The 16343-nt window shown below is 40.7% G+C and overlaps 1 protein-coding gene across 1 annotated transcript in view; it reads left to right on the top strand.

Annotated features, from left to right (window-relative positions):
- Nucleotides 1–16343, top strand: part of LOC134538499 (sushi, von Willebrand factor type A, EGF and pentraxin domain-containing protein 1) — a 248322-nt gene that overhangs the window by 151011 nt on the left and 80968 nt on the right. Inside the window, exon 4 of the mRNA XM_063379874.1 lies at nt 15914–16123. Within this exon, the coding sequence (XP_063235944.1) occupies nt 15914–16123 (210 nt within the window). The remainder of the gene's footprint in view (nt 1–15913; nt 16124–16343) is intronic.

Raw genomic sequence — 16343 nt, 5'->3', positions numbered from 1 at the left:
TTTAGTTAAAATAAGTAGCTGTTGTTCTTCACACTCGTGATGTCCTACTCAGGGATGTTATTGTGGTTTGGACTTTGTATGACTGGTGGGAGGCATTTATACACACACTCTAAGGTCATTAAACATGCTTGGAATCAAATAAAAGTAGTATTTGGTCGAATCCCAATTTTCTCGTATCCAAATTTCGAATTCGAATCCCATATAGGACTTCAAATATACCCCTCGAATACGAATATGGGTTTCAAGGGTTAAAAATATAACAATACACAGAGAGTTAAAATTTTTACCTATGGTATTGAAACAGCCAACCATTTAAATGTTTTTTTTTTCATAAACTAATTTTTTTATTCATATATTACATGTTAAAAGTACAACATTTTGGGGCATTTTTAAAGGATATAAATGAAGGTGAGAAATTGATATTAAAAACTTCAGGAGTTTACAGATTTTAATTTTGTAATTTACTTAATTTCCTGTAATATTTTTCTTGGATTATTTTTCCTAGAACATGGAATCATTTGAGAACTGACAAACTGGTGGTATTGATTGGCACATCCGTGTTTAAAGGCCACAGTCCGTGGGCAGGCGACGTTGCCAAGGTGCTCTTGAAGACGTTAGCTGTGCGAAGCCTCAGATGTTTCGCCAGCCTCGACATCCGGACCGCGATGTTCCCACGGGTTTTAGGCCCACGTGATGTCACGAACATCATGGCGCGCTCTGCCCCTCCCAGAGCCGTCAGACTGGCGGGACTCCGGCATCCGGCCTCGCTCTTGTGCTCCGGCACAGACTTGTCGAGAACCGCTACACAGTAAAAAAAAAAAAATAGTGCGTGGAGTCCCTCCGCGCGGAAAAAGTGAAACTTCGTAATGTGGAAATGAAAATAGTAAGGGGTAGAAATTGATTTTTAGTGAAATCATATTGTATCAAATAAAAATAAAATAAATCTTGAAATCATTCAACGATAAAGGCTGTTTATTTAACTAAGCGGACGGGTTCGCCCCAAGGAGAAAATTGACGCGGCGAGACCTCGTGGACATAGAGAAATGACACACACTCACTATTTATGTGTCTATGAAACACGCATTCACTCTCGCTCTGTCTCTTTCTATTCCCCCTCCCCAGGAGCGTTAAACGTTTAACGCAATCTTGTTGGAAGTCGCATTAGAAGTTTCACTTCAAGAAAATTCTGTACTTTGAAAAAAAAAAAATTTGGAAACTAGATGCTAATAAATCTATTTGCAATAGTACAAGAAAGATATTGTAACTTTGTACAACACATGCCTATAATTATTTTTTGGATTTATGAAATAAATTTTTCGAGATAACACTGAGTATTTCATGTGAAAATTGGCGCATAATATATATTTTTTGATCTTTCGTCAAGCATGTTTTCTAAATCATGGTAAATATAATCGTATATTATGCAGGTGGACTTTTATTTTATTTAATAGGCTAATCAATGAGCCACAGTTAATACCGTAATTCTATTAAGGGACTGGTTTACAAATAACTTTAATTATTAGAGGTACTAGGAGAAAAAATAACTTAAATGACCGGGAAAGAATCCGAGCCCAGTATTTTTGCGAAAGCTATTTTATATTGGTACAGTTGTTTTCATGTAAATGTACAAATGTACAAATATCTGTAATTTGACATGAAAATTTCTGTTCCAATGGACTTGGACACATGTTCGACTGCGTCACTTTAACGAACACTTTCATGTGCTTGTTTGGCCTCCCTATGCTATTATCATTGGCTTTTTCAAGAGATGAAATAAGGCTTAGTTAAAAGTCACTTTTTACCTCAACATATTTATATCGAAATATCCAAAATATTGTGGAATTGATGGTAAATAAGTATATACATTAACTTTTCTATCGTTAAACACAAAAACTGCAGAAATGCTGAAACTGTGTTCTCATTAACATAATAAATTGCAGAATAATCATATTTCACTTATCATGTTTAGAAACGAAATAAATGCTAAGAGTACGAAACATGTGCATTAAGACCTAACTATCTTTCAAAATTTTCCACGTGGTCGCGTGACCTGCTAGCGTCTCAGAAGGTAAGTAACTATATCTAGAGTTAATTATGAGACTGTATAAGAATATGTAAGAATGTTTGAATGTATACGAGTGAGCAGGTATGGGAGTGCAAACTTGTAACCGATCGCCCCTATCAAAAAAAAATTTCTCTTCCTCATCTTTTCCATCATCACTAACAAAAGTTTATCTTATGCACCTAAATAAAATTAGAAGAAAAAAATTATTTTGATTTTTATTGCCCAAAGAGAGAATTTCGTCGAAAAATTTACTTACTTGTACAATGAAAAATATTGGGTGCATAGACTGTACGGCCAGATTTTGCTGTGGTGGTAAAATAGGGATTCATTCAGCTTTGCGTGATGTCGACGCCTACATCAGTGTGTGTTTACAAATACGCCAGGTGACATGTACAGTTTACATAGACGTAGTCGGCAGGAAAGAAAGCGAAGGTGCAGAAAGGCTGTGACGGGGGTCACCCAGGCACGCACACGGCCTGCTCCGCCCTGAATGGACGCGCCGCGCACGCATCCGGCCAATAGAAAGCGCCCCGGGTCGGCACGTGACCAGACGAGTGTTTTCCACACAGCGGCGGGTACGCACCACAACGCCGAACGTACAATAACGCCGAATACCACAACGCCGAACGTACAATAACGCCGAATGCCAAATTGACCACAACGCCGACAGTTATAAAATTGCTGTGTACCACAACGCCGAATTACCACAACGCCGAAATACACTAACGCCGAAAAATGTCATTGCAGGACTGCCACAAAGGTTAGGTTAGGTTAGACTAGGTTAGGTTAGACTAGGTTAGGTTAGACTAGGTTAGGCTAGGCTAGGCTAGGATAGGCTAGGTTATGTTAGGTTAGTTTATGTTAGGTTAGGTTAGCTTAGGTAAGGTTAGGTTTGATTGTGGTATTTCGGCGTTAAGGTACATTTAAGAAACACACACAAATTCATTCAGTTGTTATTTCTGCGTTGTGGTACAGCAACATTTTTCGGCGTTACTGTATTTCGGCGTTGTGTTCAATTTGGCATTCGGCGTTATGGTATTCGGCGTTATTGTACGTTTGGCGTTGTGGTATTTCGGCGTTGTGGTAACGACCCCACCGCGGCTCATGCGGCAGGCATAATCCCAGTTCATTTCTTTTGATAGGGCTCCAGGTCATTATTTTATATTCACGTTTAACACGGTTAAAACTGTACTCTTCGAGTGACCCAACTACAACGGAACAAATATATACATAGTGCATACTTTTTTCCATTTTTAGCTAGGAATGTTGAATTTTTAACAATTTATTTAATTTTTAAATCACATAAATACTGATGATTTAAAAAATCTAGGTAAATTAAAATATTTTTTTCTAAAAGAAATTAAACATCACATAATACCCGGTAAAATTTACTTTAGACCTACAAAGTTTCACTTTTATAAGTATTAAATTTAAATCTCTTCGTACATACTGCACTAAAACGTTCATAACGAAAATTTGCCACGTAATTATGCAAAATGTATGCGATATAGATTTTTTTTTTTGTGAACGTTTAGGTGCCCAAAAATCGGAAAGTTTAACCGTGTGGAACGTCAATATAAAATATTGGCCTGGAACGGGATATACGCCCTTAGGGCCCCGCCTGCCTGGGCACACACGCGGTGCGCAGAGCTTCAGGGAAAACAACGCGATTCCAAAACTACTCAAGATGTCCGAGTCTTGAGCGCTGGTCATCGACCACTGAGACAACCTCTCAGTCTGCATTGCGTTTACCCGCTTAGCTTTCCTCTTTAGTCAGCAGTGCCGACGTTTCCCTGAGTTTCTTACTGACTACCGGTTTATTACAACCTGTCTAATACAACTGGTGTGTAAGGCTACGCACAAACGATTGGTTCAAAACTGTGCACAGCACGAGATTACATGCTCTTAAGTTCGTGCTAGGGTTGACATAAATACTGGTCTTATATGTTTCTAAGAACCATTAAATAAACGTTTGTGGTAGTTACACTATTAATTTATTGAAATAATGAGCGGAAACAAGATAAGATGGTGGGGGAACGCGTGTCCCGTCGTCTCAACCAGGGAAAAGGCTCCTCTACCGCTTGGCGCACCAAGAAATGTTGTTCGACGGATCGCAGCTGCCTGAGCAACAAGTCGCGGTCTTCTGTCCTGGCCAAGGATGTTTCGAACCGCGCATGTTCCGGCATTTTTCCTGACGAGGCATGGGTCTTCAAGCGCCGGGGAACAGAATCCTCGTGGGCTTTTTGACGTGACAACGTCTAATAAATCGATAAACGCCGGCTGCACGCACGAAAAAGTGTCCCGTTACGCTCATTGTACGCTTGCGCCGCATCTATCTCTCTTCCACTCGATTGGAACAACCATCGATTTGACTTTTTTCGAGGCACATTAAACTTGAAACACTCCCATTCGTTTCCTACTTTTCCTATTATCGTCCTATCCTTAACAGAATAACACAGATTGGAAGAAGTTAAATAGCAAACATGTATAAAAGTTATAGTTAAAATAATCTCTTCGTTAAAGTAATAAACATATATGATTAATGAGTGCTAATAAAAGTAAATTTATAAATTAAATTGTAGATTTCATTTCACTCCTTCTTTGTATCCATGCAAAATAGTGATAATTCAATAAAAATGATTCAATTTCATTCATAAAAGTATGCAATAATTTCATCAATGCTTTGTTATGACGTTGTCATGTTAAACTATCGTCCGTAAACCGACTTTACAGACAAACAATTTTTTTTCTTTCTTGTTTGCATGAATCTCTGAGTGTGTACCACCTAGAGACTCGTGCAGTACCTGGTCCACTGGACGTTTACCTCCTGCCTATTGCACCTCGTGGGCCAGTGGCGATAACATGTTATGTTACGGAAGGAAAATTGAGTGAAGGCGGTGGCCTTTCATAAGGTAACTAAAATTAGGCCTAACTGTTTAATTGTTTTCTATTATTTATTTAAAATTGTATACTTTTTTGTTTTATTTTTTTTTCCTTCGCGGGCCCCCTAGACCCACGAGCGCCGTTGCCGTGGCAACGGTAGCAACCGCCATGTGGGGGCCCTGCGCCAGATTGATAATATACCATCGTCAATCATAACAAATTTTAATATATTTTTAATTAGACTATTTCCTGATTTTTATAAGATCATAATTAGAGACTACTTCCCGTTTTATTAATTTTTGTAGTCGTTCTAACAGAAAAAAAAAATTAAATTCTGAACACCAATTATATTTCGCAGGATGAACTGCCTGTAACAGTCGGTCAGCAGGTGTCTGACGGACAGCTGGAGCGGTGAGGAGGGGAGGGGGGGGGGTGATCGCGGACGAGGTCTGGCCACGTAGGGGCCGGGAGCCGCCGGCGGAGGACCTAGGGGGGCCATTGTTGTCGACGGGCAGTGGGGCAACTCCCGGGGAGTTGGGAGCGACGAGCCGCCACAATGGGCGAGTCCTTGCGCAACCTCAACCTCAGCCCCGGCCGTCGGACCTCAGCACGCGTTCTTAGAGCACGTGCAGCACGTGCAGTACGTGTGCACGTGAGGCAGGGTGGTGGGGGGTGCTCGCGTCTGGACTGGTAGCGCGGACTTCTCGTCGCGCGCAGACCAACTGCGAGCCTTGAGCGGCGACTGCAACATCCCGAGGGCGTCGCCAGCCGATGGTCTAGAGGGGGGGGGGGGGCAAGTTGTGGGAAAAGTATGTATTTTTTTGCAATTGGCTACATTTTTTTGAATCTCTAGGGCTCATGGGGGAGGGGGGGGGGTCAACTGCCTGTAGACTGCCGTAGCGAAGTACGGGTACATCAGTTGTACGTTCCGTACAACGACGACGAAAGGCGACGCCCTTGCAACATCCCACGGCGGGAAATTTCAAAACAGTTGTAATGCATGTCCTTTGAGTGCTTTCAAGAATCTTCACTCTAAGTTTCATGCACGTTTAAAAATAAATCATCCCAAAATCACGCGTTTTTTTTCATCACTCTTTTAAAAGCACATTCTTTGAAATGCTTTTCGTAAACAGTTTTTCTAATTGCGTGTTTTTTTTTTTTTTTTTTTTTTTTTTTTTTTTTTCCTGAAGCTCTGCACACCGAATGTGTGTTCAAGTAGACGGGGGCTCTTAACCGATGAAGTCATATTTGGTTTCAACACGCGTGCGTTGACCATATTATAACTATCAATATAGTCATTGCCAAAAAAAAAAACTACCAGTAATGTGTAAAAATCTGATCCTGGTAACCAACAAATTCTTGTGTTTTCATGTTAAAAATAAGCTTATTATACGAGACTCAGCCATGAAATTTATCGAACAATTCTTTTTGAATGATGGCAAGCGTGACTAATTTACTGTTATTATATATATATATATATATATACACACACACACACTCGTTTTCAAAGTATCTACACATTTTCTGCACCAGCTGCAGAAAATCGCTGCTTGAACCGTAAACGTTGCTTGCGACAAACATGTGCAGACAGCGGCACGACGGAAATTTTAAACTATTATAAATGGCTCCGATAAAAGCGAAAAAGACTTTTAAAAAATCCTAAACCCCGGCTTTGGACCTGATTTTAAGAAAGTAGTTTTTTTTAATACTGCCCATCTTGTTAACGTTCATTAAAAAAATTAAATACTATAAAGTTTCCACGCACGTTAGAAGTTATACTTCTGTGACATTATTAAAGTATTAACCTAAGAAATTAAAAAAAAAAATCATAACGGAACAAGATGTATGCGTGTATATTTGTTTTGCTTAAACAACTGAAATCAGTCTGTAAATACTTCGTACAAACAAACATTAAACGTAGTGAGCTGATTCAACATTAAAATAATATTAATATATAATATATTATTATTTTAATTATTATGGTATTAAAAAGTTAAACTAACGATTTTTTTTTTCAGTAATGAGGTTTGAACCGCGTCAAAAATGTCCCCTTGATCTCAAACGAACGCTATACCACTGCGCTACCGAGACCATTATAACTTTGAAAGCAGACTATGTATTATCAATAGTTAAATGCCCGTTTTCTCACGTATTTTAAAACTTGTAATTTTTTTCCTATGACAATTTTAGTTTCCCAAAATACTGTCCAGATTATTTTCACGATCATAAAATTTACTTTGGCACACCAATACGTTTGGTATGCACCCTAATGTTTACGGAAGTGACTATACACGGGTTTATGTTGTTACACGTGGGTCCGCCATCTTGACGACATTGTCACTGAAGTTACACATTTCCGTTCATTGGATTTTAGTTCCATTCCCGAAATTACTCCTAATAATGGCCGTATAACGAGAGCTAAGATGTTTACACATAAAAAAATAAAATCAAACTAATCGCCGATGATTGCACAGACAGGAAGAAATATTTGTAGCAGCCGGTCCTTTATTTAGTTTTTGGCATTCCACTAAATTATTAACTATACTTAAATGAAGCTTAGTTTTTAAATTTTAATTATAGAACTTTTTTTTTGTTTTTTGAAAACGTTGAAACCAATATGGCGTCTTTGTGTTTCTATCTGTCCCTCTCAGGACGTTAGTGACGCCGTAGTGAGGAGCCGGTCACATTCCAGGAGGCTGGGGTTCGAATACCGGCCCATTCTCTCTGATTTCGGTTTTCCATTGTTTCGCTTGTTTCGAATACTGGGATGGTTCCTTGACGTAAGCGAAGGTCGGTTTATCCCCCAGTTTCCCTGACTTTTACTAAACAATGCTCTCTCTAATGACATGGTTGTGCAAGAGATGTAGAACAATCACAAACTCTAGTGTTCTTTCAAAAATTAAGGTCTCCAAATAAATAAAATCGATAATATGTTTCTTCCAATTTGCAAAAATCGTAGTTTCGATAGCGGTAATCAAATTTATCATTTAATCAAATTAATCACGTTGCCATGAAATATATAATAACGTGCTCCAAAAATGCTACAGAATTCTGACAATCTGGACTAAATTCGCAAATAAATATCTTTTATGATTCAAAAGGGGAACATCATCAATGAAATATTATAAAAAGTTTGTTTTCGATGCACGTGTGTATTTTCATAAAATAACGAATGTTTTTAACGTTAATGTGCTGTTGATTTACTGTAATTGAAAATAATATGTATACGAAGATATTGTAACATAATTGGGCTACATCAATACAAGTAGAAACAGCATAGTTAAGTTCTTTTAAAACTTCTTGACGTTAGTTGGTATTTTTAAACATTCAAATTGTTCCAGATATGTTTTATTGGCTCTCTGTTTCTCGTGTAAAATATTTTGTCTAAAAAACTAAACCAGTTGCATGAGTGTCATCGCATGCTTCTAAATATACAAAAGTCAACTTTCTAAAAAGCGTGCGAAATTCTCACCGGCGTATTTTCTCTAGTGCCTCTTGCCACGCTTTCTTCCACTCATAACTACCGTCGCTCCAATTATAATAACATAAAACCCCATCATAGTCTTTTTTTCTGGCTGAGCTGCAGCGTGGTAGTTTACATGCATGTATTGTTTGAGGTTACAAACCAAAAATAATAATTTAGTAATTATTCTGTCATTAATACTGTATTTATATTTCCATCGGAAATCAAAATTCCAAAGTTAAATTACTTTTGAAGTGCTCTATATTTATTTTGCAAAAACAAAATAAAATTAAATGTGCTTTAAATAACTATTTTTATTTTAACAGAAAAATAACTAGATTGAAAATGTAGTTTGTTTCCAACATTGACAATCAACTATTTCAAATTTTTTATCCTACCAAATTTTACGGCGAAGAAATCATTTACCGAATGTTAAAAGTCAATAAAAACACGCTGCCTTTAATGGGAATATGAAACGAGTGCCGGCCTCTTTACTTTTCTTTCTTGCGTTTGAATCTTAGCCGAAGCTACCGTCCAACATCGCTCCGTCTGCAGGACAACTACTATAGTCTGGTTCACCCTTAGATTGCAGTGCAGAGAAAATGGCAAACACTGTTGCCAGATTGATACTATACCATCGTCAATCATGAAAAAGTTTTAATACATTTTTAATTAGACCATTTCTTTATTTTTATAAGATCATAATTAGAGACTACTTGCCGTTTTATTACAATTGTAGTCATTCTAACAGAAAAAAAAATTAAATGCTGGACGACTCGTAAACGAAAGATTTCACACATGTATCTAGTTGAAACGATTGTGAGCTTATAAGTTTGACACCAAAGGTTCGGCAGGAAAATCCAATACTGTTCAAAACTATAACTAATATCAGGTAGAAAATAATTAAGTTCCAAAGGTTGATTTCGTAAAAGCGTATTTGTGCAGCACGCCTAGTGTAAAGATCCTGTTACCGCACCACGCCCGCCTCCATCCCCCTCCATTCACACAGCAGTCCGCGGCAGGATTACACTTGCGCGAGGCTCACTTACACTGAGCGCGCAATGCCTCGTGCCGCCAGCCACAAACTGTGTCGTGGAGGAAGGGTACAAAAACGTAACAGCTGGTATGCCAAAAATGTGAGTTCCAAATTACTATGAAAGATTATGCAAGCTGTTGAAATGAAAAACGTACGGAACTGGTTTCTAATAAAAATGCGCGCCACGGCAAACAAAGTTAGTTCCGTGTCTGGGCGCTCGCAAACTGTAAACACAGTGAGTCCTTGATAAATAGAAACCAGTGGTCTGTTGCGGCAAACAAATGAATGTTGGACTGATCTTACTTTATTCGGCGCGGAGGCGCAGCCAGTGTCCAGGCTCTCGCGGTCGTGCGGAAGTCCTGCACTGAGTCCAGTCGCACGCCCCACTCTCTACGTGTGTTCACACTCAGGTCTCACAGAGACGACTCCAAGTCAGACCTCTCCGCGCATGCGCGGTGCGCATCACTCGCGCGTCCCATAAAACACGCCGGAATACTCGCCCGAAGACACCACATTGGATGGCACACCCACGTATACACACTATCGTACGGATTATGGTACGCTTGTCCCTACTGTGGTGACACACCAAACACTAAATTAAATATTATAAAAATATTATAAAAATATTTTTAAAAAGTATTACACATAACAACTAGAATTCTTTAAATTACAAATAAGCACAGGTCTAAATTTTAAGCAAGTCAAAATAAATTACAAGAAAATTATGACCTACCAAAATCTATGGATCTTGTGTGTAAATACCATATATATATATATATATATATATATATATATATATATATATATATTCATTAGACCAAATAGAAGATGGAGGCGTGCCAAGTGGTCATGGCCGTAAATAAAGGAGTTTAAAAAGTGTTCGATAAAAATGATGACCATCTTCAGGTGGTCTCCGAGAGTGGAAGATCAAAGAAAGAGTATGTTCGCTATCGAAAACTGTTTGTCGATCTTCTCATCCGGAAGTCATAAATTCTGTTCCCAGGGGAAATAAGTGGTGAAGTTCCCAATAACAACATTTTAAAGATATATTTTTATTATCTAATAATCCGCGGATTCGCTCGCACAATTTCCAAGTATTGCTAACATTGTACTGCTGTAAGCAAAGTACTTATGTGATTAATTTCAAACGTTTTCTCTTAAGAATTAAACACGATCAAATTTCAGGTGAATATAAGATTTAATTCAGAACTAAACCTACTAAGATTGATTTTTTAAAGTGGTGATGCATAAGCCTGTTATTTTTTTTTTTAATTTTCAGTATATATTAAGTGCCGGATTTTATAACTACCATTTTAGTGTATATGTGTATGTGTATATATATGTATATATATACACACACACGGGGGGGGGGGGGGGGGTAAGTGTTACCTTGATGAAATCACTTCTTTTCATTTAATGAGGTTGACAGATTAAAACATTAAAACACGTGCCAATTTAATTTTAATTAATGTTATACCGTAGATTAAACTTACACTTTCATTTATTTCGTTTATAGACTATGGCTGAATATTAATTTAAATAATGTATAGCTACCTAGAAGCCATTGTTAAAAATATATGACGATGTAAGCTTTTGGACATACGCCATTGCTAAGCACATGTATGTCTGTAGAAGCAAACTACAAAAAACACAAAAGACAAAAACACAAATTAATCTGTCATCATTTGTGGGGGTCTTTTCGTTCTGTTAGTCCATTTTCTTTGTTTTTCTTTGTTTGTTGACCATATTCCTGTTATGGAATATTATGTGGTGTTATATCCTGTTGACAACAGCAATTTTTTGCTTAAGTTGTGTTTTTGTCTTTTGTGTTTTTTGTAGTTTTCTTCTACAGACATACATGTGCTTAGCAATGGCGTATGTCCAAAAGCTTACATCAAGTCATGCACTCCCATTGCACAAATCTTTCAAAAATAATTATTCTATATGTACACGTCGGAAGCTCTGCACGTCGAAGTACTTCAGCTGTTCAGATGTGTCGTGGTCGTAATGAAGCAAGTTTTCCTTGCTGGATTAAATAAATGTTGACGTCGTAGCTGCTACGATAGTGAAGCCCGGTCTCCACCACGCCAGCACCAATCCCCGCTGGCGGAACACACCCGTGCATCACTTCCGCATGAGTCAAGTTAGTGACTGTTCCGCAACACCGTGCCGTGTGTTCATACCAGTGTGTTAAATTCCCGCAAGAGATATGTAAAGTAATAGTATTCACAAAAGAAACTGCGTCGTTAAGTATGCGTGTGACCCCTTACCTGGTTTGACGAAGGCCGTGATATATTTTGCGGCCCCAGGCCAAATTTAATACGTAGCGCTCACTGAGTGTATTTACTAATATGTAAATAAATAGTCAGCCTCAAGGTAACGGAGTAGTTCACACGCAACTGGTGTTTTTCAAGTAAAAAAAAAATTACTGTATAAATAATTTGCATATATTTCCCATGTGGGGAATTTAACTAAGTGAATTGTCAGATGTTTAGACGTTAAAATTTACGTAAAGCATTTATTAGTGCTTAATGCATGTGGCACGCGAGGGCGCTACCCCTCCCCTATCCTACCACCCCCCTCCTCGTCACCTTGTAGGAGTCTTCAGGAGTTCGTGGTACAAGGCGGAGGTGACCGTCACATGTGGAAGCTGCGACAGTTGCATCACTGGAGTTAGGAATCGTCAGGACACGGCATGCTGAGACGTTGTACAAGTCACTTCATGCCTCACCATCGCCTTACTTCAACCTCCTAAAACATTGTTGGGCTTCGCTTCATATGTTTATGAGCATAAATAAGAATCCTTCATTAAATCACAGTATACATCACTCAACAGATTTTTTTGTGCGTCTGGAAAAAAATACGGCATTCAGAACCATAACATAATCACTGAGTTCTGTGTACCGAAACCTTCGGTACTTAATTCACCAGGAGTACCTGGGCCAGTTCGCGGCGCAGGGTGGGACCCTCCCGCCGGTACTACTTCTTTGCCGTACGACCAGCGCCGTGGAGATCCAGAAAGAGTACAGGGCCGACTGATTCGGATCGTGATCTTCCAGTAGCTGGAAGGTCCCCGGAGGGCGTGGGCGAGTAATGTGAAGCGCAGCGTGTGTCGACGGTGCTTCCAGTGTCATTTGTAGCACACCGGCTCAGACTTAGTGCCCGTGTGGACGAAACCACGCCCGCCAAAAGGTTTTGTTTCGTTCAGAAATTCAGTGAAAAGGAGAAACCCAAAAACCACGCTACCGTGACACGGCACGACAGGAAGATGGGTCCAAACAATGGAAACTAAAGAGACTTCAAAACGATCAACTGCAGCACTATCGAATGAAAATGAATGAATTACCCATTTAATGAACTGCAGCACTATCAAAACACAATAAATGGATTGCCCATTTAAAATTTTTAAACGTGGCAGGCCCGAAACAGCAATTCAGGAAATATGAACCATGAATTTAACAAAATGCATTCACTGTATGGGACTTGCCAGTCAGTCACAGAATGAGTCAGTGAAGTGAATAAACACCCACCATGTCTCGCCAACCTCGCAGGAATCAACTACCTGTGAGGAGAAGGAAGCGCTCAAGGATGTAGTCAGTCAGTAGGGTCTTCACCAACAGTTTCAACCACCAAGCTTAGTGAGTTACCATTGTGTATACAGCGCTCTAAGATGCATTGGGCTGAAGAGCTCCCGAACAAAACAAAAAGGTTTTTAAACTTTCCTTTTATGTTACTGTAATGTATATTCTGATGTGTAATTCTAATAACATAATCGATTGTGCAATTCGCAAAAGAGCAAAGATGCTGGAGTGTCAATGTAACCACTCAAAGTTGTAAAGTGTTATCATGTGCAATAAAAAGATTTTGAATTTGAATTGCTTTGAAGCTTGGTGAGCCACACTGGGGCCGGCGACCCACACCAGCCCTGAGGTCAGAAGTCCGGGCTGACCTGGCGCCCTCCTGGGCCAACCTCATTGTTCAATTATTGTAAACTACCTCCGCGTCTCTAAGTTCAACTCGGTTCTCGGTCACGGGCAGTGGCGGATTTACAAATTTTTAAGGTATAGGCTGTAAAGATTTTGCCGCCCTTGCCTCTACAATTTTCATGTCCTAGATTATTTTTACAATCCAAAAATTTCGTTGAAATTGCACCTAAAATAATTTTTGGCCTATTACTGGTTAAGGGGCGGCGAACTAGCTGTTTTACTCTAGAATATGGAAGTTTGCTACACTGATTCACGCGTAATGTACAATGACAAGGGAGAGGGGAAAGTCATCGGCAAATTTGTTGCAGACGTCTATCTGCAAAACATCAGAAAACAGAAAACCGTCATGCAGAAATCTTTTCGATTTCTATGAGGAAGCAAAAAAAAAAATCAGTCCCCAATATTGCCGCCCCAAAAATCTGCCGCCCTAGGCTCAAGCCTACTCAGCCTGCTGGTAAATCCGCCACTGGTCACGGGACCTCCGGGCGGTGGCAATATGTAAATGAGTTTCGCTTTTTTACCGTGTATGTCAGTATAGTTTAGCCTTGTGCCCAATCTTCCCGTGCTGAATAACACCATGTATATCAGCTCTCCTGAGAGTTTTAGGAGCGGAAACATTTGGAGGTCGGTCCAGAGCAGGTCAAAAAAAAAGTGTACAAGTCGATGTTTGCAGGATATGCGGTGTTCAAACTGGCAATTTGTTTCAAACCATTCACAGTACCGAACTCAGAATTTAACCTTGGACTATTGCAGGTTTCAGAAGTGGAATTTTGTGATGAGTGTCTGTTAAAAAGGTACTATTTCCACGTTAAAAAATAAAAGTTTTAATATATGTATACATAATTTTTGGCTTACATTATTTGGTGAAGTCTTCCACTTAACCACATTACTATTTTAAAAGTTGACACAAATTGTTAATAAAACAAAACTTACCTAATAATTTAACCCAAATAAAAACAACACTCAAACGGCTAAAACAAGCGTACAAATACAATACAAACAAAATGAAAGGTATTAGCAAGTATAAAAAAAATATAATTAAAAATGTAAAAGATGGGAAAAGTGATTTAATGTAGCCTATGACATTAAAAAATATATAAATAATTAACATGTTTTCAGACTAAATTCATATAAAACTAGAGTTAAAAACAAAAACCGTGAAAGAACCATACTGGATTAACATCTTAGTTCTTAAAGGTTGTACCATGCTGCGTTTTATGATCATTATTTCGATTTCTCAAAACTTTGTTCAAGATAGAAATAACATATTTTGAACAAACTCTCATCATGTGTGTAATGGCGTGACCGGGAGAGACTAAAGCCTTTGACAACGCTGCAGATGGACGGGTGTCAGTTTGTGAGTGCCATGTCGTGTGTGCGTAAAGGCACAAACACTCTATGATGCGCGGCAGGTGGACGGGTTTCAGTTTGTGAATGCAATGTTGTGTTGGTGAAGGCACAAACACTCGATGACGTGACGGGTGGACGTGTGTGCCGTGTTGTATGTGTGTGCCGTGTTGTATGTGTGTGCAAGCATAAACCCTCGACAACGTTGCAGGTGGACGGGTGTCAGTTTGTAAGTGCCGTGTTGTGTGTGTGTGTGTTTGCAGGCACGAACCCTCGAAAGTACTGCAGTTGGACGGTTGTCATGTGTGTGAGTGCCGTGTCGTGTGTGCATGTGCAGGCACGAACCCTCGAAAACGCTGCAGGTAGACGGGTATCTGTTGCACGAACTCTCGACAGTGTTGCAGATGGACGGGTGTCAGTTTGTAAGTGCCGTGTTGTGTGTGTGTGTGTGTGTGCAGGCACGAACCCTCGAGAGTACTGCAGTTGGACGGTTGTCATGTGTGTGAGTGCCGTGTCGTGTGTGCATGTGCAGGCACGAACCCTCGAAAATGCTGCAGGTAGACGGGTATTTGTTGCACGACTCTCGACAGCGTTGCAGATGGACGGGTGACAGTTTGTGAGTGCCATGTTATGTGCTGTCCGCAGGCACGACCATTCAACGAAGCTGGGTGGACGGGTGTCGTATGTATGAATGCCGTGTCGTGTGTGTGTGTGTGTGAAGGAACGAACACTCGTCGACGCTCCAGGTGGCCGGGTGTCAGGTTGGTGAGTGCCGTGTCGTGTGTGTGCGAAGGCACAAACACTCGTCGACGCTGCAGGTGGCCGGGTGTCAGGTTGATGAGTGCCTTGTCGTGTGTGTGCGAAGGCACAAACACTCGTCGACGCTGCAGGTGGCCGGGTGTCAGGTTGGTGAGTGCCGTGTCGCGTATGTGTGTGAAGGCACAAACACTCGTCGATGCTGCAGGTGGCCGGGTGTCAGGTTGGTTAGTGCCGTGTCGTGTGTGTGTGAAGGCACAAACACTCGATGTCGTTGCAGGTGGCCGGGTGACGGGTGATGTGTCGCTGCAGGTGGCCGGGTGACAGGTGATGTGTTGTTGCAGGTGGCCGGGTGACGGGTGATGTGTTGTTCGCAGGCACCAACGTGGCGCTGCGCAGGCCCGCCAACCAGTCGACGACGGTGCGCGGCGGCGCGGCGGCGAACGGCAACGACGGGGACGCCACCACGGTGCACGACGGGCGGCGCTGCACGGAGACCATGAAGGAGGCGTCGCCCTGGTGGGCCGTCGACCTGCTGCGGCCGTACGGCGTCAAGGCGGTGCGCGTCACCACGCGCGGCTGCTGCGGTGAGTGCCGTCCGTCGGACCCTCAATGGGAAGCCTTCTTTTCACAGACGAGAGAGCCAAAACCCGAAGTTCCCCGAAGTTCATGCTTTTTTTCCGTCTCTTTTATGCAGCTATCCTAACCAGGGGCGTAACCAGGGGGGGGGGGGGTGTTAGGGGTTCAACCCCCCCCCCCCTTAGTACCAAATCTTTAATTAATTTTTTATACATCACTCAAACAAAT

Source organism: Bacillus rossius, chromosome 13 (assembly GCF_032445375.1).
Source record: "Bacillus rossius redtenbacheri isolate Brsri chromosome 13, Brsri_v3, whole genome shotgun sequence".
Classification (NCBI taxonomy): domain Eukaryota; kingdom Metazoa; phylum Arthropoda; class Insecta; order Phasmatodea; family Bacillidae; genus Bacillus; species Bacillus rossius.
Note: the sequence above shows the minus strand (reverse complement) of the source record. Positions and strands in the feature narration are given on the sequence as shown.